Genomic DNA, 27,586 nt, shown 5'->3' with positions numbered 1-27,586 from the left:
TGAAGTGACTGCATACCTACAAAAATCCACAGCCTTGTGGAATGACTTGGCAGACATACAAGAGTGACTTAATTTTGCATTATAGGAGGTGAATTCTTAGAACGGCGTCTATGCTTGGACAGCCCCATGGGCTCTCCATCTGTCTTGAGACAGCTGACAAGGGAAGGTGTCGGAATTCTTTGATTTAATACTCATTTCCCTTGTTTTGATCCTATAGTGTGTGCTATGTTTTGTGCAGAACAAAGGTTGGTCACCTCTCAAAACTAAGTGTTTGTGTATAGAAGATCAGCAGTTGTACACATTTAAAGCAGGCGGTAAAAGAAAATTTGGAAATACGTCACACTAACTGTTACCTTTTATTGACTAATATAAACCACAATTTGTGGGGCAGTTTGCACAGTGACATTCAAATGTTGCAATACACACTGCCCATCAGGGATTTAATATTTAGGAATTTGAATCCAGCTCAGTGCATCTCAATGGATGCTTGTTCTTTTGATGTCTAATTTCTTCAGGAGCATATTGGTACTAAAGACAAATGGACATTTCCTGTTCTCAGAGGTAGGGATGAAGAGCATAGAGGTAACCAGTGCTTATTTTTTTTGGGGGGGGGGGCGACGACGACGACTTAGGGGTACGCATACCCCTGAACATTTTGTGAATCTAAGTTTGGTCTCGTCGTGGGGCAGTATTTCAGTATGAGTAGGAAAATGAGAGTAGCCCTAAACATTTTTTTTAAAAAAAGAAAAAAGCACTGAAGGTAACAAATATTATCTACAATTGTAATCCAGGGATTTTTTTGGGGGGGGGCAGGGTGATACAACAGACATAATGCCATACAACCGATGAAAACTTTGCAGTTTAGGCAAAACAGAAGAGTTGCCAGCTAAAAATGCCATAAAACTGCCTTGAGCTACGACCTTCCATTCCCATTGCCAGAAGCGGTCTTGGCTTTCTGGCAAATTATGAATTGGGAAACATTTTTGAAAATGCTCCAGTAGTTTTGACTTGACTGGGATCTGATTTAGCATATTTATTTGACAGAACTTTGCAGGGTGGAACAACTTCCAGCAGGGCCTCCTCTGTATCAGCACTTTGGGGGTGAGGTGCTCCTTCAGTTATTTGAGGTCCAAGTTGTTTAGGAGTTTGTCCGTGTGAATTGATGCAGGCTGCGGTTATAAAGACAGTGTTTAATGCCATCTGTTTAATCTAGTCCGGTAATGCAGAATAACTCACAATGCCTCTTTTCAGTGCTGAACTGTTGCATTTATAGTATTTTTCTATGGCTGCTATGTTCCATGCTGGGAAGCTTGCAGACCTCTTGGTGAACTCTGCATGGCTGTGTCCATATCAGATGTTGAGTTGTGCGATATTCTACTACTCACATCCTGTAGCTTGTTCCAAATATTTTGATGCCCATTTGATACCGGTAGGTTTAGCAGCTGCTCTCGTTAAGTTTTGTTTGTGATAGATTACATTGAAAACTTGAAGTGGCGTGCAGTTTTCACAGAGGTGTTCCCCCCCCCTTCATCTTTCCCCACACGCAGCATGCTTAGACATATTGGATTTGATCAGCACTTTCAAAAACAAAAACAAAAAAAAGAGGGTACTGTGTTGATTTGAGCTTTCAGCTTATGGATAGCATATTCCTGTGTTAAATTAAGTGAATAGCTGAGTCCACAATTCACACACTGTCACAGGAGGAGTTTCATCATTTCAAAGCCGTTTTGCACATACACAACAAAAGGAGACTTGCTTATTATATTTTGCCATTCTGTGAGTGAAGTTTGCTTTCTGCCTTTCCATTACTCTGTTAAGAACCTAACCAGCAAGAATCCCTCCCACCCACAGCTCTGAGCATGTCTCTGACTACTGAAAACCAGGGCCAATGAAAGGCCATTGTGTGAAATAGTTCTGGTTTTAAGCAGTCAAATGTTAGGCAGGAGGAGGTAGGCAGAATGGGCTCACCTGTCCAAAGAGCTCATCTCCCCGCTCCCAAGTCATCCAAGTTAGAATGGAAAATTCTCAGTGGGTCACTAATGGCTTTGATTGCAGCAAGGATACAAACTTAATGAACCTGCTGTCTTGTACTGAATCAAACTATTGGTCCACCTAAAAATTGTTAAGCTAGGGTTCCCCAAACTTGGGTCTCCAGCTGTTTTTGGACTACAGTTCCCATCTTCCCTGACACCTGTTCCTGCTAGCTACGGATGATGGGAGTTGTAGTCCAACAACAGCTGGAGACCCAAGTTTAGGAAACCCTGGTTTACATTGTCTGGAAGTAGTTCTTCAGGGTCTCAGGTGGAGTTTTTTTTGCCAGCCTTTTGGGGGCGTTTTGAGCAGGGGTTACAAACTTGTGGCTCTCCAGATGTTGTTGGACTCCAACTCTGTTAGCCCCAGCCAGCACAGGATGATAGGAGCTCAACATCTGGAGGGCAGTTGGTTAGCCTGCTTTAAATACTGGGTTTGAACCCAGGAGGAGCCTATGTTATCCTTATATTTGAGCTGTGAACTCTGGAAGCATGCCAGGCTGTAAAATGACCAGGAAGAACATCTGTTCTCTTCTTTATAAGTTAAATTGAAGTGGAATTTTGGGTACTAGTCACTCATTTGAACTAACTAGTATTGTACTGTATTGTGACTGTTTTTTAAGTCTCTTCAGTGATCTTTGAGAAAGATAGGACAAAAGAGAAGGGCCTCTTAACTTCCCTCTGGAAACAGTAAGTGTATTGTGGCCGAGGAAATGTTTTGTTTCACTCAGTCTTGCTCTTGAAAGCAGCAGGACTGAATTGCAATAGTAAAATGTCTCCAGAATGAATCCAAGTACCGGTAATCTGGTCTGTTGGAGGAAGGTGGGGGAAAACTTGTATTACTTTTCAAAACAGGTCTCCCACCCCCACTTTGAAAAAGAAAAAATGAGAGTAAAAGGACTCGACAGCAACCCCCCCCCCAATTTTTTTGACTTGCTAATATTTTGGAAGTTTCAAAATGTGTTGAGCTTTGTATTTAATGTAAATAAAAGAAAAATTAGTTAAGACTTTACACTGCAGAGGAAAACTTCAAACTGTGCTGCCAAAAATGAATGGGAAAATGAGAGCAAATGAAAAGAAGCGTACCTAGGTATTGTTTGGTACCTGCCTTGTTTCTGTTTACTTACTATATATACATTACGTGCTGTTTTTCAGCTGACTCAATGTGCCTTTATTTTAAAATGGAAGAATAATACTGTTGTCAAAGACCTGCAGTATGTCCAACAACCGTACGTTGTCATTTTTTTCATTTTGTTTCAATATTATGATTTTTAATTTGCTGAAATAAACTGAAAATTATAACCTTATTGCTTAGGCGTCCCTCTGCTAACAAGAGACCATTGATTCTGCTATCAGTGCAGTACAGAGATTTCTAAAATGCCAGGAAGTTTGCATTGGTTGGCATGGGTTTGCTGGTAAATTTAACGGGTAATTTTGAGGTTGAATCAGAAAATATTTCAGTGCACTAGGACAGGAATGGGAAACCTTTGGCCTGCCGGAATCATAATTGTAGAGTTGGAAGGGATTCCAAGGATCATCTAGTCCAACCCCCTACAATGCAGGAATTTCAGCTAAAGCATCCATGACAGATGGCCACCCATCCTCTGCTTAAAAACCTCCAATGAAGGAGAGTCCACCACCTCTCATGGGAGTCCATTCCACTGTTGAGCAGCTCTAACTGTTAAAAAGTTCTTCATGATGTTTAGTAGGAATCTCCATTCTTGTGTCTTGAATCCGTTGGTTCGGTTCCTAGCCTATGAAGCAGGGGGAAAAACAAGCTTCCAAGTGGCAGTCCTTGAGATATTCGAAGATGGCTATCATATCTCCTCTCAGTCTCCTCTTTTCTAGGGTAAACATATCCATACTGTTGCTGAACTACAACTCCCATTAGCCCCAGCAAGCATGTACTATGTCTTGAGTGATGGGAGCAGTGTTCAGCATCATCTGTGGGGAACAGATTGGATGATAGTCATGTGTCATTGGATTACATGATAGTCATGTAGCTTTTCTTTAAACTTTCATTTAGTGAACAAAGCAAAAGGCTTTGAAACTGCAAGCTCTACTAGTGCTCTTTTTAAAGCAGTTGAACGGAATTCCTAATTTGACTGAAGCAGCGGTGCTTGGGGAGGAATATTTTAATATGCCACACTATTTTTCATGATAAAAATTGTAGGTGGCTAATCTGTGGCTGTTCACATATTGAACAGACTTAGACAGGAATTATGTATACCTTGACCCAAGAGTAAGTTCTATTGAACTCAGTGGGGCTTGCTTCTGAGTAGACATTTATAGGCTTGCAGTGTGAGTAATTTTATTTTCCTTTTAGCAAACAATGATGACAGAACAGCAGTTAGACAGAAGAGTCCAGGGAAAGGATGAGGACTTAAAGAGGTTTTTGATGCTGAAAGGGGGAAGCTAATGGTGGATAGAGGAGGATGAGCTCATGTTACTGTGCATCATTTCGTATTTGTAATAATTTTGGTAAATACACTTTGCTGCAACTTTGTTAATAAATTCAGAAATGTTTATCTGAGTGTTTATTTTTTATGTAATTGTTACATGCCATGTGCTTATGTATCTCCATTCAAATGTTACCAAAAAAGAAAAAGAAAAAAAGGGAGTTGAATTGAAAATAAGGATGTTATTGCAGGGATAGTCAATCTGAAAATGCATGTATGTATGTAAGTAAAACAATTAGGGATTAGAGAGAATTCAGTATTATAGGTGTGGGAAGCCTGTGGCCTTTAGTCAATGCTGGACTACAAATCACATCATCCCTCACCATGGGCCATGCTGGCTTGGGTTGATGGGAGTTGTAGTCTAACACCACCTGGAGGGATACACTCCCCACACCACACTGGAGGCAATACTGTGACCTGGTATTCACTTGTATTCACTTGTTCTGAATTTAAAAAAAATGAATGTATGAAAGGTGACTTTTTCTCTTTTTTGTAACAGCAGCCTTAAGCAGTTGGGGCAGAAGGAAGAGGAAGTGTAGATTTATTTCTCTGCCCTCAATCTCTCTCTCTCTCTCTCCTTCACATCAGTTTGAAGAATTTGTGCTTTTATATGACTGTTATTGCAAACTGTCATTCTGAGGAAGAACTGGTGCAGAATATCGTATCAACTTGTCTGTGCTTGAAATATTGGTATGTTGATAGTAAATGGTGTTATGGTGCTCCAGAGGGCTAGACTGTTTTGACAGTTTTCTTTTTGAATGAAAAGAACAAACGTATTAAGTCGGTTTAAGTGAGTAATTTGCCCAATGCATGTCTTGGCAATCAAAATGAAGTCTAAACAAGCAATGAAGCTTATGATATGAAAAGAATGTTTTTATAAGCAGCACAACTGGGTCATGATCTTTCCCATTCTGGTTTTACCTTGTCAGTTTTACCATGCATGTTTTGGGCTACAACTCCCATCTCTCCTGACCAAGGGGCACAGTTTCTGAGATCGATAGGGGTTGGAGAAGGGTGCCCTATCTAGTAATAAAATATCCTCCGGTCATGAGTATTGCTTGGATTTGAAGTGAAAATAATATTTAGTGGTTTACTTCAAGACCCTTTCTTCCTATTTTGTCTACTTGGAGTTTCTTGCCAGACAACAGTTGCTGATCTACAACCTTGTGCATGTTTACTTAGAAGTAAGTTGCATTGTGATCAATGGGGCTTATTCCTAGTAAGTATGTATAGGATCACATCCATTTCCTGCAAGTTGTGTTGACTAAATACCCATCTTATAAGGGGCATTATACCGTCTCATATTAAAATTCTAATTATTCTGAATGTGACAGGCTCACAGCATGCATGCTGAGAAATTCATTTTACTATATTTGCTACACTCCGCCTTTCTTCTGCCATGGGACCAAAGGCTGTATACGTATGGTTCCCACCCTTTTATGACATCTGGTGATATACAGAGGTTGGAGACCTGCATCTTATTTCTGTTCACTTGAGGGTCCCTTCAGAAGGGATAAATTAATACACATGTAAAACCTCTGTATAGTAACAATGTGTATATAGATGCATCTCTCCCCCCCCCCCCTAATTCTATTCATGAGTTGACACGTCACTGCCAATTATGAACAAATGTTAGGCGGAATGAATGAAAAGACACAGCCTCCAACCACATCTACTCTGCAACAAACCCCACTGAGTTCAGTGGGTTTAATTCCCTAACTCGTGCTTTAGGATTTCAGCTTTGAGGTGCTACTATCACCACTCCTGGGCAAGCAAGAGAAATGCTGTAAAGGTAAACTGTACACAGTTGTCAGGTCTATAAATGACCTGTTTCTCATATAGCTAATGGAGAAATTACTGGCCATCAATTTTAGTTGCTTTGTGCTTTCACAAATGGAAGTAGGTAGAGGGAAGTTTTTAATGTTTGATCTTTTATCATGTTTTTAATATTCTGTTGGGAGCCACCCAGAGTGGCTGGGACAACCCAGTCAGATGGGTGGCATACAAATGTTGTTGTTGTTTGTTTTGTTTTCTCATTTTCGTAGAGTGCATACACACTTTGTTTCCACTTTATTCCGGACCAACAATGCGTCTTTGCTTTGTGTAGTTATTGTTGCATATTATAATATCAATGTTCTTGGTCGAGACAGTGAAAGATCAGGGAAAAACCATTTTTAGGTACAGCATGGAAAAGTAATTAAAAAGAGAGAATACTCACCTGTGGTGATGCATATCTTTGAGTTTGGAATCTCTAGCTAGTTTGTACAGTGTCTGTACAGTGTCTGTACAAACAGGTTTCACATTCAGACAAGCCTTCAAACACTCTTTTAGGGGATTGTGGTGATTGCTGTGTTCATGTGTTCCCTCTTTACCCTTTCCTTCTTATTTCTCATACAGGCAGGGGCGTCGCTAGGGGGGTGCGGTGGGGGCGGTACGCCCCCGGGCGACAGGGGCCACAAGCGGCGGGTGGGGGCGACAAGCGGCGCCCCTCCCGCCACTCCCCAGGCAACGCCGGTCACCCCGGGAGCAGCAGCGCTGCACGGATGGGGTGCTCCCTCGGCCGTGCGCTGTTGCTCCCGGGGCGACCGGAGCGAGCGGCGGCGCATGGGGGTGACAAGCGGCAGCCCCTCCCGCCATTCCCAAGCGCTGCCGCTCCCTCCGTCACCCCAGGAGCAACAGCGCACGGCCAAGGGAGCACCCCGTCCGTGCAGCGCTGCTGCTCCCGGGGTGACCGGCAGCGTGGGGAGTGGCAGGAGGGGCCGGCGCTTGTCAGCCCCACGCGCTGCCGCTGGCTCCGTCCCCCCGGGAGCAGCAGCGCACGGTGTGTGCGGTGCTGCTGCTCCTGGGGCAACGGAGTGAACGGCGGCACGTGGGGGGGACAAGAGGCAGCCCCTCCCACCATTCCCACGCGCTGCCGCTCCCTCCGTCACCCTGGGAGCGGCAGCGCACGGCCCGACGACGGAGTGCGCCTGCACGCGCAGGCGCACTCTGTCATCGGATCGCCGCTTCCACAGCCTCCTTTTGAGCCGGAGAGCTTAAAAGCGAGCTCTTCGGCTTAAAAGAGGGCTGCAGAAGCGGCGCCGGCACCCCCGGAAACGCCCTGGGGGCGGAGCGTCATGACGTCACAATGTGATGTCACGACGCCCCGCCCCCCGGGGCGTTTCCTTTGCCGCCCCGGGTACCGCGGAGCCTTACTCCGCCACTGCATACAGGACTTAATTCCCCTTCTTGTTGAGCCCAAGCCACAGTTCACCATGATGCCCAAACCGGCATGCTGTGTTTGAGTGATCCCCCCAAAACTGAATTGTAAAACAAGAACAAAACATGGTTTGGATTCCTGACTGGGCTAGATGGCACAAATCTCTGTGTTGCTATACTGTATTTCAAACAGGATTTCAGGACTGGAGCCTTTTGCATGTGAATAGGAGGGGAGGGGAAGAGGCCATCTGTTAACAGGTTCTACATCCTTGGCTCAGAAAATCAGCTGAAATGCAGCCTCTGTGATTTAGAGATCAGTAATGTTTTGGACAGTTTTGCATTGGCAATTTTTTTGGATGTCCCAGAGAGTGATCAAATTTTGCATGTTTATTTGATTTGTGTTTACTAAGCAAACCAATGAAGTTGAAACTGCCAAGCTCGCCTGATAGTGTGTTAGCAGTTGGCACACACTCATTGTTGCTTAAAGAGCTTATGTAATGGAGATTTTGTTTCTATGGAAAAATTCAGCATTGGAATTTTGTGGGAATGCTTAGGAGTGTGGATGATGATATATTACTTTATATATACTAAGCTCCAAACTTAGTAGAGTTTCATTCCCTTTTAAAACACACACAGCAGACGTGCTTGCACAGGCTTGCTAAAGCCTCTATAATATATATGTTCCTGGTACTGTATATATTTCTCCTTTATCCCTCTTAAAAGACTGCTCACGACACAATATATCTTAGATGAATAAAAAGAGTTTACTCACATTACTTCCTGAGTTACACAGCGTTTCTCAGAATGGCAGGCTTGCTTAGTAAAAAGTATTTACATGTGGTTGCTACTTCCATAGGGAAAAGTAGCTTCCTTTGTTCTCTTGGCTGGGAGCCAAGGAGAACATCTTTGTTGCTTCTTGAACAGACATAGACAAAATGGTGAATGAACCTGGGATCTTGTTCCCAGGTAAGACCACACCTACTTCTGGTTCCTGTAACTCAGTCCAGGTAAACAGGAAGTTAAGCCTGGAGGACTGAGTTACCTTCATGTCCACTCTAGCAGTGTTGGGTTTGACTGCTCTCTGTTTACATCCCACAAATTTTACCTGGGAAAGCGTTCTCTCCCCCATCGTTTGAATCCGTGTGGCATTGGTGAGCTCCCATTGCTCTGCCCCAGCTTCTGCCAACCTAGCAATTCAAAAGCACGCCAGTGCAAGTAGATAAATAGGTACTGCTGTGGTGGGAAGGCAAAGGGCGTTTCCATGCGCTCCATGCACTCATCAGGGTGTCCCGTTGCGCCAGAAGCAGTTTAGTCATGCTGGCCATGTGACCCGGAAATCTGTCTGTGGACAAACGCTGGCTCCCTTGGCCTGAAGCGCCGCACCCCATAGTTGCCTTTGACTGGACTTAACCATCCCGGGTCCTTTACCTGTTACCTTTTTTACCCTGATAGAGATGGAAACTTAGATTGCTCTTGAATGTGGAAAAGAATGTCTGATAACCTGAAATGAAATGGATGGATGGATTAAAAAATGGCACAAGCCCCTCTGCTTACAGTTTCTCTCCACCAGCTCATCATTAGTGAGTGATGCACTAGCTGCTGCACTCTTGCTGTGTGGTGTCATTAGGGTTTTTTGGAATTCTACATAATGAAACATGAACTGCTGGAGACAAAATGGACTAGACATTTCCTTCCTGGATGATAGTGGAATTCGTGACCCCTTTCGCAATGTGACTGCATCTCATTAAGTCCTAATAAGAAAACAAAAAAGGGTATATATCGGGGAACTGTGGAGGGTTCTGTTTATAATTTTGCTGCCAGAATGCCACAGCTGAACACTTTGACACAAATGAGCTGTGGTGTATGTATTATGCAGCTTTTCACAAACATATAAATCTCCTTCAAAAACAGCTTGTCATTAATCTCCTTTCCACCTGTCTGTCTTTGCTGTTCCAGCATATAATTGGGGAGAAAACCCCCAATGTGCGGTTAAAGGCACTATCTCAGACAAGGCCTACTTCCTTCCTAAATCTGCAATCCCATTTTCACTTTTCTGGGAAGAAGCCTCATTAAGAGGACTAACTTCTGAATAGATGTGCATCAGATTGCCTTGTCCTTACATGGTGTCTCTGACCTGAGAAATAGTGGCTGAAATAGAAGTCTAACAAATAAGTGCCCTAGGGCAGGAATGTTGAAGGACAGGAATGAGAAACCTGTGACGCTCCAAACATTGCTGGACTTCAACTTCCATTGGCCGTATCTACCATGTCCAATGGTCAAAAATGAAGGGAAATGAAAAAAGGTGCCACTTTTTCTTCCTCCCTGGTCATAAAAAAACAAAGTGTTTTACAGTGAGAGAACAAAAACATACAAGAAAAACCATATTTAAAAAATGAAAACAGATGTCAGTTAACCATGGTGGAAAGATGTATTCCTAATTGCCTGGTGAAATATAAAAGTTTAGTGCTAACATGCAGAATTGCAGAATTTTAATTATTACTGACAATTCGGTGGTGTTCAAAAAGTAACTGAGCAAAACCCTCTAAAGTTAAGTACTCCTACATTGTTTTAATTTCAGTAGGAAACTTATGCCCAAATGTTTAACGTTCCCACTGAAACCAGTGATTCCTAAAAGGACTGAACTTTGCTTGGTTCATGTTCGGTTGTTTTAAAAAATAAAGGGAAATTAATTTAACCTCCTCTTATGATGTATTTCTTTTAATTAAACCTTTTTTCTCTTTCCTACACACCAAAAGCTTCTATGTTTGGGTATTTCTAGTTCTGGAATCAGGGGAGGATAGCTAGGATTGGGAGGGAGGGAGGGGTAGCATTTTGTAGGGGAAAGTGATTAAAGGGATTTTTTCGCAGACAACTCTGGGGTTGTGGCGCTCATCTCGCTTTACTGGCCGAGGGAGCCGGTGTACAAATTCCGGGTCATGTGGGCAGCATGACTAAGCCGCTTCTGGTGAACCAGAGCAGTGCATGGAAACGCCATTTACCTTCCCGCTGGAGCAGTACCTATTTATCTACTTGCACTTTGACGTGCTTTCGATCTGCTAGGTTGGTAGGAGCTGAGACTGAACAACAGGAGCTCACCCCGACACGGGGATTTGAACCGCTGACCTTCTGATCGGCAAGCCCTAGGCTCTGTGGTTTAACCCACAGCGCCACCTGTGTCCCTCTGAATAAGGTACGTTCCTTCTAATACCCAAAAGTTCATGATCTAATCCTGATTGACAGAAAGGCAAGGAAGTCCCAGTGATGCTTGAAACAAAATAGAAGATTCTTTCCAGTAGCACCTTAGAGACCAACTGAGTTTGTTCTTGGTATGAGCTTTCGTGTGAATGCACACTTCTTCAGATACACAGTGATGCTTATCACTAGTTAGCAGTTCACAGAGGCGCTCTGAGAAGGTGCGGCTTATTTCCCTGTGTCATGTCTTATTTGTTTCCCCAGCAGAGAATGAGTAAACCCAGGTGCCTGAAACATGATGGCCCCTGCTGGGTATTCCAGGACTTGCAGGAGCTTCAAGATTTGGATTGTGTCTCTGTGTTGTTTTACCCTTCCAGCTACAAGCAGGGAAATAGCCCCCAGCCATCTGCCACTGAATGGCCTGTCATGTGAATTGGTTTCTTTGTATATCTGTCAGCTAAATTGAGTTGCCATGTATCAAAAGACCTTTGAGCTACTGTGCCCTAAATAGTTTTGTTCCTTTAAACTAGCCTGCGCTTTGAAGTGCTCCTTTGTGTACCCCCTTCAGATAACTTTGCTTCCTAGCTACCCTGTTTGAGATTTCTGCCTTGAGGCACATGGTCACATCTCTAACTAGCGAGAGGATTTCTTCAATCCATTATATTATTGTGTTTCCTTTAAGTGTGAGGCTTTTGTGCTTACAGCATATAACCTCTGTGTTATGCCTGCATGTTTATAGCCACTGTTTAAACATTAAATGCTGCTTTATGCTTTGCCTGTGATCCGAGCGGGAGGCACGTTCGCAACACGCAGCGCTGCTTCTGTGCATGTGCAAGCGCCGAAACTCGGAAGTAACCTGTTCCGGTACTTCCGGGTTTGGGGCAGAGCGCAACCCGAAAAAACATAACCCGCAGCGTTCACAACCCGAGGTATGACTGTAGTAAGATCAGGATACAAAGACTTAAGCTAAAGAGGCCCTTTTATTTGCAGTACTGTATTCTGCTTTGTCCCTTAGTTCTCTTCCTTGCCTTTTTTATTCCTAATAAACATTACACAATTGAACAATTGGGTCTTGCATGCATTCTTGCCAAACTCACAGTGCCCCTTCCCTTGAGCCTCAGCCACTTGGTTAATAGAAATATAGGATTGTGGTTGATAGAGAAAAGCAGGTTGCTGTGATCTCTGGGAGAGACACATACTACGTATAATTGTGGAGTTTGTAACTTCCACAGTAGCTTTTTTTCAGGTAGAAGGTATATATACATTGATTGCTGAGCTATACAGGTGCAGCCCTATAATTTTGACTCTTTTCTATTGAAGAAAAGAATTCTTAGCAGACAATAACTTTCTCTTAATGGGAGCAAACAAAAGATCACCTGGTGCAGTGAAGATGGAAAAGATCTGCCTCGCCCACCCCACCAATGCATGATTTTGCCTTTCTTCAATGAGTCATTGTCCCTCTTGGTTGGGTTTTTATTTCTTCTTTCGGGTGGGTGGGTTGCCATGCAAGCTGTTTTGGTGGTTTCCTTTTATATATGCCAACTCCGTAGCTTTCTGAGGTATGGTCATATTCAGTTCCTGCGGGCTTTACACCTTCTTGCTTCAGCCGGTTTGAGGTAGTCAAATGTACATCAGATGACAATTATTTTGTGGATGGAAACAGCACGTTGTGATTTGGAATGCATTTTAAATGGGCCTATTTGGGTTGAAATGATTGACATAAGGGCATCCGGAGTGCTTTGTGTGCTAATTTGAACCTCACTGTCTTGTGGCAAGTTCTTTTGAAGCTCCTAGGATTTACAGCTTGCAATGAATTTATTGGAAGAAATTTGATTTGCCAGTTGGATCTTTTTAGGGCTAGTGCCAATAGAAAGCTCATGCAGGCATAATGTCCACAAACTCTTAACTAGGGACAAAATATGATAGAGTCTGGGCTGCCAGATTGTGTTTTTCCACTCCTCTTATACATGGGAATTTGCACATGGCTTCCTCCAGAGATTCTTGGGAACTGTCATCTACTCCTCACAGAACTACAATTCCCAGCACCCTTAGCAGTTCCAAGGATTCTTTGAGGGAAGTCATGTTTGTTTCATGTGCTTTAAATGTATGGTGTGACCCCAGTGCTCCTAAAATAAAAGCTTTGATGCATTTTCTGCTTATTAGTGCCACATATTAAATAAATTGATTAAATAAATGAAATTGAGTTTGATATACCTCTTTTTAAAACTGCATCAATTTGTATGTGACTAAAGCAGTAGTTTTGTCTTGTGCACTACCCTGAGATCTTTGGATGAAGGGTGGTAAATAAGTTTAATAATAATGATAATTTCCCCCACATCAAGCCCTGGGTTTGAACACTGGTTAGCATTAACTATGGTTAGAGTTCTGGCTGGGCCAGTGTTGCTTCTTAATCATTGTTAAGGCATTGCAGTTTTGATTGGCTCTGTGGCATTGTCATGAAGCCAAATTTTAGTCAGACTAATGCTTCCTGTCTTGCTTTGGTGCCTGGGAAGGTGGCAGCACAAGTGCCAACAGGGCCATGAACAGGCAGCAAAGAAAGTAAGCAGACACTTATTTAATTGATTCAACCTTTTGCTCCCTACCCAGCCTGTGTCCTCCTTTAAAGCTGGCTGTTTGCTTGGCATCCTTTGGCTCATCCATTGACACAACCGAACTGCATCTCTCTGGGCATGGGGCAAGCCTTTTATTTGTAGCAGTTGCACATCTTCAAATCTTACTAGAGTTAGGGGGTTGAAACATAAAGCAACTATTTTTGTCCTAGTATTTTCAAGTTTGTTAAGATGTGTTTCTGAACCTTGCCCCCACATCCTACACTAATACATGTTGGATTTGCCCTAAGCGAGTGCTCTTCCAAGGTGCGAGTGCTCTTCCAAGGACAGACTTGCAAATTATGTTGTGTGCTTGGTTTTATCAAATGGCTTTGCAGGAAAACCTCTTCAAGGCTCTCTGATGAGCAGAATAAATTGATCATTTGTGTGTGTGTGTGTGTGTGTGTGTGAGAGAGAGAGAGAGAGAGAGAGAGAACGAACAGTGACATTTTTAGTTTAGGTAAAATATTGGTGGTTTAGGAAATTGTAAGCTGGTCTGTGAAATACTGTAGATACTGCAAGGAAGAGGCAAGATAAGTTCCCCTCTTTCCTGCTCCTCAGCTTCCTCACATGTAAAAAATAATATGTGAGAGAGATAAAGGGTGCATGGGGTGGGATGTTTGGGAGGGGGGTTTAATATGGAGGGATTGGCAGGTTGGTGAGAATGGAATTAGCAGGGGCATAAGCCCTTAGCAATGAAGCAAGATACACACTATCCAGTGATTTTTAAAAACAGCTTTTTATTATAAAAAGATAAATTTACACTCATAAGAAACATAACGAGCTAGAAGTATTTACAAACGAAATATAAGATCTAATCAAAACTGCAAGTATTATGTATTTGATATAACTGTAATAAAACCTTAAACTAATATTGCAGCAAAGAAAAACACACATTAATGCTTGATTTTTTATATTGAGATGTGTTCTAAAAATTAATAAACACACATTTTCAACGGGTCTGTCTGTTTTTCTTGATCAGCTGCTAGAACAGGCATAGGCAGACTCGGCCCTCAAGATGTTTTGAGACAACAATTCCCATCATCCCTGACCACTGGTCCCAAAACATCTGGAGGGCCGAGTTTGCCTATGCCTGTGCTAGAAAAAACAAGTTAGCTGGATTAACATTGTAGCATCCCATATTTTTTCTTAACCAGTCTACATTTGTGGGAATACTCAGTTTTGCAATCCACGTGGTAGTACTTCTGACGATTCAGAGATGTGTAAAGTTTCTTGGTTAAAGAAAGTTACCTTTAGAAGTGATGGATGACACATTCTGAGGGATTACTTGCATGAAACCAAACAATTCTGAGGCTTGAAAAAGCCGCAGAATACGCATAAATTTGCATCCGTGTTTATTTACAGTTGCATGACTTAATGCTGTGGCTTTCAACCAAATGGTTTACCACTTGCAAACTTCCTGTTTCACCACTGCCACCATAAGCCCATGCCCTACTTTACAAAAAACCAACAACAACACCCCTGGTTGTTACTGCTGCTGTTTCTTCCTCCCACTGCCTGGTTCTGAATTAAACTAGAGGCTCCAAAACTTGGAGATACCTGAATAAACCCACTTCCCCTAAACATTTGGCAATGCTTGATAGATTCTTTTATAGACATACTGCATAGCATGGGTGGCCACACAGGGAGGAAGTAATCGCCCATTAGCATCTCTCTGTGGGTGCGTGGAAGTGGAGGGGGTGGCCATGCTCAGTCTCAGAAGACAGGCTGACCACATGAGAAAGCTTCAAGTACCTATTGCAGGGAAGGGGGAACCTGTGACCCTTCAGATGCTGTTGGACTCCAGCTTCCATCAGCACCAAGCAGCATGATGAGTGGCGGGGGATTATGGAAGGTGTAATCCAGCAACATGTGGAAGGTCACAAATATTCCTCTGAGAAACTTTTCTTCAGAACTCTTATCTTGGGGACACTGGGATCCAGAATGGACTAGGCGCAAACCAAGTGGTAAGTAGGATGATGCAGAAGGTCACAGAGTCAATCCCTAACATCTCCAGGTAAGGCTGGGAGAGAACTCTTATCTGAAACCCTGGAGAGTAGCTGCTAGTCAGTGTGTAAACTGGTGGTCTGCCTTTGTATAAGGGGGCTGTGACTGCTATGTGCAGTATTTTTCTCGTGACCCTTTTAACTGATATCCAGTTAAGGCACAGGTTCCCAAGCTTGGAGTGTTATGGTGTGCCAGATTTGAACTGTCTGAGAGAGGAGAGGACACCCCACAGAAATGTTTAGTTATCTGAGAACCACATTTTAAATACGGTATAACCTAAATCACCCATAATGGTAGCCATTGGAGCTTCTTTAGTCCCTCATTTGGTGCTTTGGAGAAAACTCAGAAGAAGCACCTCCTATCCTTCTTGCAAGAGTCACCTGACCTTTTCAAGCATTCCTTCCCTTTTACACTGCTGTCAGCATTTGTATTCTGGCGAGAAGCTTTTGGACATCAAGTGTTTTAGGGTTGTCAGGAGTAAAATGTTTCACCTTGACTAACTTTCCCCATAGGTTCTTCACTTTTCCGCTTCTTTAATTCTGAAGGGTTAGGTGACAGCTCAACACTGTGGTAGTCCTGTTAAATTTAATAGGGATGTATTAAGTGATCCATGATTAATCTCTTTTAAGGTAATGCTGCATATTGTATGCAGGCAGAGTGCAAATTGATTCTCTGCTAAATAAATAAGATCTGAGTCTGTATAAACTTTCATTAGAGGTGAATGTCTACAGCCTGTGTTGGAATGATTAACTCTTAGCAACCTTGCACAGTAAGGGTGAGACTAACAATATTTGAAGGTGGGTTTTTCCACTGGGCCATCCTCTGTCCTATGAGTGAACAAGCTCCTGAAATATATCTGTCCATATCTATATGCATATCTTCCTCTTAGTCGTAAATTAGAACAGCTCTCTGTAACTCCCATGTTCATCTAATTTATATAACTCCTTTGGGACAATCAGCACAAGAGCAGGAGGAGGATGTTGGGTAAACCATTGTTAATGCTGCACTGCAGATGTTGAGATCGCTCCAGCTTTTCTGTTCTAGTGAGACCAACAATCCCTGGCTTAGCATTATGTCTAACTGTGCCTTGTGGCTTGTTTCACTCCAAACTAACCCAAGATTGGGAAGCCAACAATAAACCTTGGCTTTGCATTGTGATTTGTTTGGAGGGCAATAACCCATTATGTCCAGTTCAGATGTCAGGCTGAGTCAGGAATCTTGGTTTGTTGTTCCTGTTCATGCTGGGGGAGAAGCTAAGTGGAATCCACATGAAAAAATCAGTGCTTCTCTTAGATTATTTAGACGGCAATCGTATACCACTTGGAATAAATACTGTTGAATTCAGTGGCAGTTACTACTGAGTAGACATGTAAAGCATTGCACAGTTATGCTGCACTTTTATGCATTATTATTATTAGTATTATTATTGGGCTATTAGCCACTACAGATTTAGTCATTGACTTAGTTATTAAATAGTCCATTGTCCATAATCATGGCAATATCGTATTTTCTTTCCACTCCCTGGTTAATTGAATTATTAAGACAAGTCATGAGCACATTGAGACTTCTTCATAGCACTGGAGTTGACAGGCGTTTGCTAATTAAGCCTTCAGCATATTTAGTATTCCACATTACTTATTTGTTGAAGACAGTTTAATGTTTCTTGTCATATGGAGTTGTGGATGCAATTAAGGGACACTTTAAGCAGTAAGAAAAGTTTAGATCATAATCATGATTAATATAGATGTATAACTTCCACAGTTGATGTGTTTTCTTATGCGGCTCTTGTGTATTGGACAGGCAGCTAATGAATTTCCTATATTTACAGCTGTTGGTAGCAGATGTCAGTGTAACATTTCTGTTCTAATGAATTTAGGGCATCAGACAGCACATTCTCATTCAGCATTTCCGTGTGATGCTGAAGAAAATACATTGGTTACTACCTTCAAAGGACTCCCAAATGTCATCCCCTCTGACGAACTGACAAAATAAACTAGAACAGTTTTCTCACATGCATGTCACATCCAAGTTGTGCTAAATGTGATATAAATGGAGCTGAGTTTGTGGTGCGTATGTGTTTATTGTACACTCTGTGTTTATGGGTACACTGTTGCTTGTGTTTTACCGTGATGTGTGTTTATTTGGTAGGCATTGTCTCGGTTTATAAGAGACCTCCAAATTTTATTCTTTCCTTATGGCAGCATATTTCTGAGTGCAATCTTTTCACCAGCCCTTGATTAAAAATTGGCAAGGTTCTTGAAAGCCTAATGCAGTTTTGAGTATGTGGATTTTGGACTGTGATATGATAGTTGTTCCATCCAGCCCTTGTCTGGAAATACTGTCTTAAGTTGCCCAGGATGCTGCCTGTTTTTGCCTTTATATGCTAAACACATTCACGTGACTATTCTTTTAGTCTCCTAACATATTCAGACGTTCTCTCTAAAGTTACATGGAACATCTTCCATGAGACATCCCCGCTTTCTCCTGGAAATGGATACTCTTTGACATACTGATGTATAACACATGTTTCCATTGTATTTATGCCAGTTGCAGTCAGAATCATTGTGGTTTCACGTATCTGCTGATGCTGTCACTTCAAGCAAATGAGTCTACTGTTACACGGCTTTATTATTGCTCACTAAGCATCTTGAGGCTAATTTGATTTTTGAAGATGATTAATATTAAGTTACCAAAAGCCTTTGTGTCAGATGGCAGCTCCTTTTAAGGCACCTGAAAGTAGATGCTGCATTCTAAGAGCCTTTGAAAATGTGACCAGTTTTAATAATCTGAGTGAATGTTGTCTGAGCCACATGAACTGATTCATCCAAAAAAAAAAAAATGTAAGATATATGGAAATGTGGGGTTAGGTGGAATGAATGTGTTTTTTAGAGATGAAAATGTAAACAAAGAGATCTGTACCATCAGATAATATGGAAGCCTGTCCTAGCAAAGCAAGTGTTAAAAGTTATAACTAGTGGGTGAACTAACTTGGCCTTGCTGCTTTCCTCCTTGCACACCTTCAGAGTCCCTCCAGAGGATCTGGGGTGGGTGACTGATTTTGATGGTGTGTAGGGGACTGCTGGAAGAAGAGGGGAGAAGGAGAAGGAGGTCGAGGCCTATTGCACAAGCATAAGTAAGTTCTGCTCATGCACAGACACAGCATAGGATACAACTCAAGTGTGTAAAAAATTGTGTCTATGTAAAGTTGGAAGCACACGTTTCCTGTTCACATCACAAACTGATCCCATCAGATTTGCATGGACTTTTGAAGCATTTTTATTCCTTCCTGACTTCTGAAGGAGGAATGCTGTTGTGATTGTAACTGCTCACATGTGAGAACAGCTGTGCAAACAGCTGTACTTGAAGTTGTGCAGTGGTATACCTGGGCCTGCATTCTGTTTTTCACTCTTTGCTGTCAGTGGGGTACCCAAAATATAAGAAAGAACTTCTTTCCTGCTACCTGAGATTTTTAATTGGAGATATCAGGAACTGAACTTGAGACTTTCTACATACAAGGTGCATTCTTTTGCATTGGAACTGTGTAGTTCATAGAAACAGAAGCAGTGACTTTATGCTGACTCAGATGAGTTTGGTCCATCTAGCTCAGTATTATCTTCACTGACTGGAAGTGACTCTCCTGGGCTTCTGATACAGGACACCCTCAGCCCCAACATGGAGATGCTGGGGATGGAAAAACCTTTGATTCCCAAAGCAAATGCTCTACCACTGAGCTATGGCTCTTCCCTTCATGCCAGATATAAGAAGGTTGTAGAACATGCATTGCATTTGAGAAAACATTTAGATGTTCAGATGCTGAAAGCCTGTGAGTTTTTCCTTTCCAACCCTGAATAATGAGCACAAATTCTGCTAGCAGTACATTTCAAGGTCACTAAGCTCCTAGGCTTCCAAGATGCTTTTGCATATTCAGCGTATTCTACCTACACTTTGGTTTCAAAGTGCAGGCCAAAACATTAGCTGCTGTAGCTGGGAAAAAAACTATCTGTGCATTTGGGAGTTACCAGTAAAAAAAAGAGAGGGGGCATCTCCCATTGCTATGTGAAGGCACAGGTAAGCTTTTTACTCAGTGTCAGACAGCATGACAAATGGCTCTTGGAGAGGAGTAATACTGTCTTTTGGCTAGGAAACAACTGGCTATAGGTGCGGCCCTTCCCTATAGTATTGTCACTGCTAAGATGCTGGTGGCTCCTTCCCAGATGCTCTTTCTGTGTTTCTCCCTATGACACCAGAGTCAGCTGTTTGCCTTCTGAAATCTCTGGGTGACTGCCATATGCATATGAGTGGGTGGGTGCACAGCCAGATCTATGCTTTCTCTAGTTGCCATGTCACAAAAGGCCTATTGACAACAGCTGTAGCCCAAGCTGAGTAAATCTGAAATGCATGCTTTGCCAGCCTTGATGTGTGAAGTGATGATTTGTTTTACACTTTTTGAACTTTTGCAGGTGCTCTCAAGTGTGCATGTCTGTGCACACACACACACACACACACACACACAGGTTTGTTACTTTAGGTTGTTGTGATTTCAATAATGAAGTAATACTGTCTACCTTTTCTCTTCTAGGTGCCTACTGATGGAAATGCCGGCCTGTTGGCGGAGCCCCAAGTGGCCATGTTCTGTGGCAAGCTGAATATGCATATGAATGTTCAGAATGGAAAATGGGAATCTGACCCTTCTGGAACCAAGAGCTGCATTGCGACAAAAGAAGGGATTTTGCAGTACTGCCAGCATGTAAGTTTCTGCCTGAACATAAATAGTTTTTAACAACCACCCAGAATGCAAATCTTCCAGCTTCAAAGTGGAATCTTTTGTCATCTACTCCCCCCCCCCCAATCCTCTGGATTGTCTTGTCCTTTTGTTCAATTTAATGAACATTTCTCTAGCTTTCAAGTTGTGGCCAGTGAGTTCTGCCTGAAGCTAACAAAAGGCATTCAGTCTCTTCAGGCTAATAGTTTGCAGAGCTCTCCTCAGGATAAGAAGTGTGCTTGTTTAATCAAGACCCTAGTTCATGTCAAAGGAACGTGGAGAGATGGAGATAAGTTGCTCCTCATGTCATAACAGGACACAGTGTCAAGTCCTAGTTTATTGCTTTCTCCATTACAAAGAGCTTTGTTGGTTTTCTACAGCATGTTCACCTTGCAAAGCAGGCCAAGAAAAATAATGGTTTATCATCCATATGTTCCTGCATTGCAGGGGGTTGCACTAGATTATCCTCAGGGTCTCTTTTGACTCTCCAATTCTGTGATTCTATATCCCGTTAGAGCAGCCTTTCTCAACCTTGGGTCCCCAGATGTTTTTGGCCTACAACTCCCATCATCCCTAACCACTGGTCCTGCTACCTAGGGATGATGGGAGTTGTAGGCCAAAAACATCTGGGGACCCAAGGTTGAGAAAGGCTGCGTTAGAGCTCAGGTGGTTGATAATTTGGTTGTGGCAGTGAAGCAACAAAGGATGGATTTATTCACTTTGACAGTTAGTTTTAATACTAAATACTGTGATTTCCCAGTATGAGACTAAGTATTAATACCCATTTTGGTTTGTAATTGAATTTTGGAAATGAGTGATTTCCCCCCCCCCCAAGTCATTGTTTTAAGCCTGATCTTTTTTGTATTGCACAGCCAACCTCCTTCATGCTTCACCTTCTCAGAGCTGTGTTGTTGTTGTTGTTTCTTTTCTATGTGTATGAAATTGTGTAAAAAGTTTTCAGACTTCTAAACAGAGCACTTCTTAAAAATAATGGTAAGAAACCAATGAGGTTGAGAACCTATAGGTGGAAATTATGGTAATATATCCAATCATCTGATGCTTTCCTTTGAAATGGGCAGAAGTGAGCACAAGGAGAAAAAGGCAAAAACCGTGCTCAAGTTACGAGGTGATAGGGAAGGGGGACTTTAATGAAATCCACACGCAAAATCCCCCAAGACCTCTCAGTTTTAACCACATTGTGGCCTTATAGCCTTATAAGTGCAACACACAAAGAAACAAAAGGTTTTTAATTCATGGCAGTAGTATTGCATTTAGTTGATGCGGTGCAAAAGCATACTGTGTATATGTGTCAGACAGGTTTGTGGCAGTAATGATTAGAAGACCCTAGGAAATCCACTTCTTTTTCTGGTCAACGCTGCTTCTGTCCACTGGGAGCTGGAATCATGCATTCTTAATGTAGTCTCAAGTAAGAAAAGGTACATCTCCTAAATTCAGCTACAAGCAATTCTCAGCAGGAGTGAATGGCAATGTGGTGGGCAATTTGTCTGCAGCAGCCAAACAATGAATTATGAACAAGGTTGTGAGAATTTCTGATGCTAAGAAATGGATAGTAGCTATACCGGTTTTTACATCCCAGACGGGAGCCACATCCACACTAGACCTTTAAAGCACTAAGAAACGTCTTCAAATAGTCGTGACTCTCCCCCCCCCCCGAATTCTCAGAGCTGTAGTTAAAGGTGCTGAGAGTTGTTAGAGGCTTCCTATTGCGTTCACAACTACAATTCCCAAGGTTCCCCGTGAAGAGGGATTGGTTGTTTGTATACTCTGGGAATTGTACCTTTGGAAGAGAGGAATAGGGTCTGCTAGCAACTCTCAGCAACCTTTGCAGACAGTTAAAGAAGAAGAAAATAGTTTTTATTGTGTAAAAGTTACATGCTTTTTCAAATTAAATTTTGGTTTATAAGTATTTTTATGCATAAAAATGGTTGGCACTGTAACCCAACATCATTTGGATAGCCACATGTTTCCCATGGCTGCTGCAGATGGAACAGGCAACTATGTCTTAATTTGTGTCTTGCTCATATGTTTCTGTAGTCCAAAAGGTGTGAAAATCATAAATATGTTTAAAATGAAGTGACCTGGTTTGCACACAATACAAAGCCAAGCATTCACTCCTGCCCTAGCCCTGCTGCTGCCCCTGGGTCTGAGGCTCCCCGTCCTTGATTTAAGGCTTTTGTAATTCTGTTTAAGAACTTCAAGCCTGGCCTGGAAGTGCACCGGTAGCCCATGCAGCTGTGCCAGATGTGCATGATAATATGCTCCATCCTGCACCATAGACAGCTTCTGGACCAGCTGCAGTGATTGAGGGGAGGGCTCTGCCTCTGTGCATAGCTTGCCCCCCAGTAAAACCACATTTGAAGTGAATTTTACTGAAACACAGCCCATGACTTATTATTTACTGTTTGTTTTGTATGTAATTGGAGACAGCTGATTGAACATGGAAACTGATGGGTGCTTCTACTGAAAAGAATAGGAAGCCGGTTAGCCTAAATGACAACATCAAAAGAACCACACTGATACCAACAAACAGGAACACTAAGGCAGCCTATGTCTTCTTGTTCATTGCTTGACGCACATCATACATGCTTTGTATTCTGGAAAGTGGCGGGAGAGAGGGAGGAATGTTATATCCTGTTCCAGTTTTGTCCTTTTCATTCTGCCAATTATTATCTAGCTAGCAGGACTGTGCTGCAGATCAGAGATGGGGACATTTGTGCAAGTTTTCAAATTTCCTGTTAGCAGGGAGCGTGATAGCGTCAAAGCAGATGAGTAACTGTAGGCATAAAATGTATCTCTCACCCCCCCAACTTTGCATTAACAAACAAAATCATCCCTCCTCACCTCAGTCACAATACTTTCTCACCAAGTCTCATCTCCTTTCTATGACACGGATGGCTGCTGCTAATATAAATGAAAGATTGGCCAGATAGGCAGGTAGTGATTGTTTTCAGAGCGTCTATACCTTGCCCACACAAATGTTGTTGGAGAAAATCGACTCATATAGCTCTGGGGGCCTCAGTATGTACAGCTCCGCATACCCCAAACTACAATTCTAACCCTGCTAGGAGTTAACTCCATTGAAATCCATAAAATTTGCTTCTGAATAGGTATGGATAGGATTGTGCTGTTAATAGACCAAGTAATAGTGGAATCTTAGATGTGTTTACTAAAAAGTAAGCGTCATTAAGTTTAGTGGAGTGTACGCCCAGCTGAATGGGTACAGGATTGTGGCCTCTGTCTCCAAACATGGAATTCCTAGCTGGTAATGTTTTTTCACCATCTCTCTGTGTGCAGATCAGAACAGATTGAAGACATTATGCTCTATATTCTGTATTTTTGTAACTCACTTGGGAATAGATTTATTTTTTCATTTCTGAATTTTCTAGGTCAGTCAGACAATTTTTTAATTAGATGGTTGCCAGCCTGTGTAGACAAGTTTGTTTCCTGTAGGGTAGGTTCATGTGCACTAGCAGCAAGAAAGGTACCGGTATGTGCTACTTTTCAGATCCCCAAACAGTATAGAGAACAAGCAGATTGACAGACGAACCAATATATGGTAGATGTCCATCAGGTATAAACCATTTGTGACAGATACTGTACTTAGAGTAAACCCACTGAAATCGGTCTGTTCTGAGTATAGCTTAGTTACACATCGCCCAATAAAAATGGACAGACTTGCTCAGAAGTACCTCCGATTAAGTTCAGTGGGGGGTTGGGGTAGGGTGAAATATACCAGGGGGTAGCCACATAGTCTGTTGCAGCAATTGCAGCAGAGGGTTTTGGAGCGCTTGAAGACTGACAAAGCACTGGTGGCATAAGCTTTCATTTGCCATAACGCATTTCACATTTAAAGCAATTAGAGGCATATAAATGCCCCGAGCATTGTGAGAAGGAGAAAATGTATTACGCATACATATGCATAAGGTGAGGTCAAAAAATCAAGCAATGCAAGTCATAGCAGCGAGTGTTTCCCAGTACTAGGCAGAGTACAAATGCATGGAGAATCCAGTGGAAGAGCATTTCAGCCTCACACCTTAAACTTGCCATACTTCTAAGCAAAGTGAAGCCACAGAATTGGAATTGATTATAGCAAATTAAGGGCTGTGGAATCAGGGTCTTGACAAATCCTTAGAATGCCTACATTACTAAAGAAAGTAATTCCCCCTCCTTAGGTGTGTGATCTACACAATTGGTCTTGCTGTGCTTATTCATCAACAACCCCAGCTGAGAATAAGTCATGCCCCATGCTGATTGTAAGTCTTGACAAATCCTTAGAATGCCTACATTACTAAAGAAAGTATTTCCCCCTCCTTAGGTGTGTGATCTACACAATTGGTCTTGCTGTGCTTATTCATCAACAACCCCAGCTGAGAATAAGTCATGCCCCATGTTGATTGTATCGTGCTCATATTCTGTATTTATTTGTGCTGCTTGGAACACTTGCCTTTATATTGAGCCAGACCATTACTAGCTCTGTACTCTCTACTGACTGGCAGCGGCCCATCGGAATTTCAGACAGAGGTCTTTCTCAGCCCTAGCAGGACGTCACTTCTTGTGATGAATTTAGAAGCTGGTGAATATAGAAGCAGCTAGACAATAGCACACTCCAGTAAAGCGAATAACACACACACACACACACACACACACACACACACACACATATATATATAGTCTAGTTGGAAGCTTGTTAGCTTGAGACTCATTTGTATACAGTGAAACCATAGTTTAGGACTTTCCGACACACATTGTGGGTTAATAAAGCACTGTCTGAACCCAGGAATACTCGGTTGTGATGTTTAGTTGATTGGAATATGTGATCGCTATAGCTTGTGCACCCTGAGGCATCCTGTTCTGTTAAGGAAGCAAAACATGTAGAAGGGTAGTGACTTATACCACCGCTTTTCTGATATTAGTAATCAAGTTGCATCGGTGCATAGATGCTGAAAGCATTTCAGCTGCTGTCCTGTAAATTAAAAAACCTTTATACTGTATAATCTTAAAACTTATTTCTTCCTCCTGGCTCACTGAGATTAAACCAGTTACTCTAAACCATTATTTCTCCAAAATGTGGGTCAGAATCCAAAGAGCTACCTCAGGCATGCCTAAGATAAATGAGCTTATAAATGGGTTTATACTTTAGAGGTCAGTTGTCAGAATGTGTGATTCCAAATGCACATTCTTAATGCGGTACATGTGTTTAGAAATCTTTGAGCAGTGTTTAAGAGCTGAAATTAAGACAAAATGTCAAGTTGATGTTAACCATGAACGTCAACATATTTCCCATCAAGACCGGGACTCCGAGCAAACCGTTAATGAATATGACAGCAACACTTAATTGCTTCAGGGATTCCAGACTCTTCACAGTTAGGATTAAAACACAACTTGAGATTTTGAGATGTTGTGGTAAAACGACAGCTCATGGATTAAGTGACTGTCCACAGTGACTGTTTGCCCTCAGGCCATTCTGTCTGACTGCACAGCCTGCGGTTTCTTGCAATGGATCCTAAGAGTTGTTGAAGCAGTCTTGCATGTCCTGTGTTAATGCTTTGCCTTAGACAGATCAGTACAAGGGAACTGTAAGAGTGAGTCTCTACATGGGTTTGGATGGATTGTTGGAGGAGATCCAGAGAAAGTTATATACTAAGTCAGAGTTGGTTGCAAATATGAGTTGGGAACTGGGCAAGTAGCCCAGTCAAGGTGACAAAATCAAAAGTAACTGAGCTTGTAGCCAAGTCAGTTGTTTGAGTCCAGTAAAAACTGGGATCAGGACCAAAACCTTTGTGGGAAGAAGTGGAAACTAAGTGGCAGGGAATGCTGACTGGGCAGCACAGAACAAGAACTCAAGGCGAGGTGGACAGTTAGGAGAAGATCAGGCATGGCCTGGGAACAGGGGCGGAGCAAGGATGGGGCGTTGGGGGCGGGCCGCCCCGTGTTCCACCCTGGAGGGGGTGACACTCGGGGCCCCGCCCCCATGACCGGCGACTCCCAAGCTGAGCCCTGCTGTCCGGCAAAAACCTCACTTGGAAGGGAGAACTTAGCAAAGCGCACACCGGCTGAGCAAGCAAGCTGAGCCCCGCCGCCCAGCAAAAACCTAGTTTGGCGCAGCGGCAGCTGGCTTACTCGGCCGGCGCGTGCTTTGCTAAGTTCTCCCTTCCTGTTGGGCCCTGGGCAGAGCCGCGGTGGAGGCAAGGGGCGGGCCATCGAGGCGTCATGCACGTGCATCGTGACGTCATGACGCATGCACGCTGCGGAGCGGCACCCTGCCCCTGGGGGGTGCCTCCGCGTTTACCGCCCCGGGCAGCCAAGCGGCTCCGTTCGCCACTGCCTGGGAACCAATATAATGCAGTAGCTGGAGTGCTAGAAATATATGAATTCAAATTGCCACTCAGCAATGAAACTATATGGGTGACCTTGGGCCAGTTACTATTTCTCAATCTATGTTTACTTTATTTTTATATGTACTGTAAGCCACCCAGTGTGGGTGGGGAAATTATTATTATTATTAATCTATCTCACAGGATTGTGTGGATTAAAACAAAACAATGAATCATTTACACCATCCTGAGCTCTTCAAGGAAGGACGGGACACATGTGAACATGTCTTATCTGGATCAGGGTCTGGTCACATGCTGTGTCCAATACAGACGTGTGTGGTTAAACCCAAATATTGTGACCCAGATGTGTTTAACCCCCAGCACTGGCCTTAGCAGAGATTGGGACCAGAGGGAGTTGTCAAACCCTGACGGATAGCCTGAGGTTGCAACTCTAGAAGGCAGAGTCTCCCTTTTGGTGGGAGGTTGCAGAATTAGGGGATGTATTATCCATCAACTTCTACACAACTCTGGACTCTTCAGCATTCTCCACCAGGACCAGAGACAATTATGGGCCCAGGATCAAATCCAGTCCTAGGAGGCTTAGTTTGGACAGAATCAAGTATACACTTCCAGAGTTAACACTACATAACTTCTCGTAAATGAGCCAGCATAGCCGCTAGAGGGCAGCAAAAATGTGTGTACCAGGCTTTTTAGACTCATCTACTTGTGTACTGATGGGATGCGGGTGGTGCTGTGGTCTAAACCACAGAGCCTAGGACTTGCCGATCAGAAGGTCGGCGGTTCGAATCTCCACTATGGTGTGAGCTCCTGTTGTTCGGTCCCAGCTCCTGCCCACCTAGCAGTTCGAAAGCATGTCAAGTGCAAGTAGATAAATAGGTACCGCTCCGGAAGGAAGGTAAACGGAGTTTCCGTGCTCTGCTTTGGTTCTCCAGAAGCTGCTTAGTCATGCTGGCCATATGACTCGGAAGCTGTC

The 27,586-nt window shown here is 42.9% G+C and overlaps 1 protein-coding gene across 4 annotated transcripts in view; it reads left to right on the top strand.

The window, feature by feature from the left end:
- Positions 1–27,586, top strand: part of APP (amyloid beta precursor protein) — a 139,780-nt gene that overhangs the window by 15,917 nt on the left and 96,277 nt on the right. For all 4 annotated transcript variants that reach the window (XM_033146881.1, XM_033146883.1, XM_033146880.1 and 1 more), the window contains exon 2: positions 20,075–20,242. In XM_033146881.1, the coding sequence (XP_033002772.1) occupies positions 20,075–20,242 (168 nt within the window). The remainder of the gene's footprint in view (positions 1–20,074; positions 20,243–27,586) is intronic.

This window comes from Lacerta agilis, chromosome 4, assembly GCF_009819535.1.
Source record: "Lacerta agilis isolate rLacAgi1 chromosome 4, rLacAgi1.pri, whole genome shotgun sequence".
Taxonomy (NCBI): Eukaryota; Metazoa; Chordata; class Lepidosauria; order Squamata; family Lacertidae; genus Lacerta; species Lacerta agilis.
The sequence above is the reverse complement of the archived record's forward strand: the minus strand, read 5'-3'. Positions and strand labels throughout refer to the sequence as shown.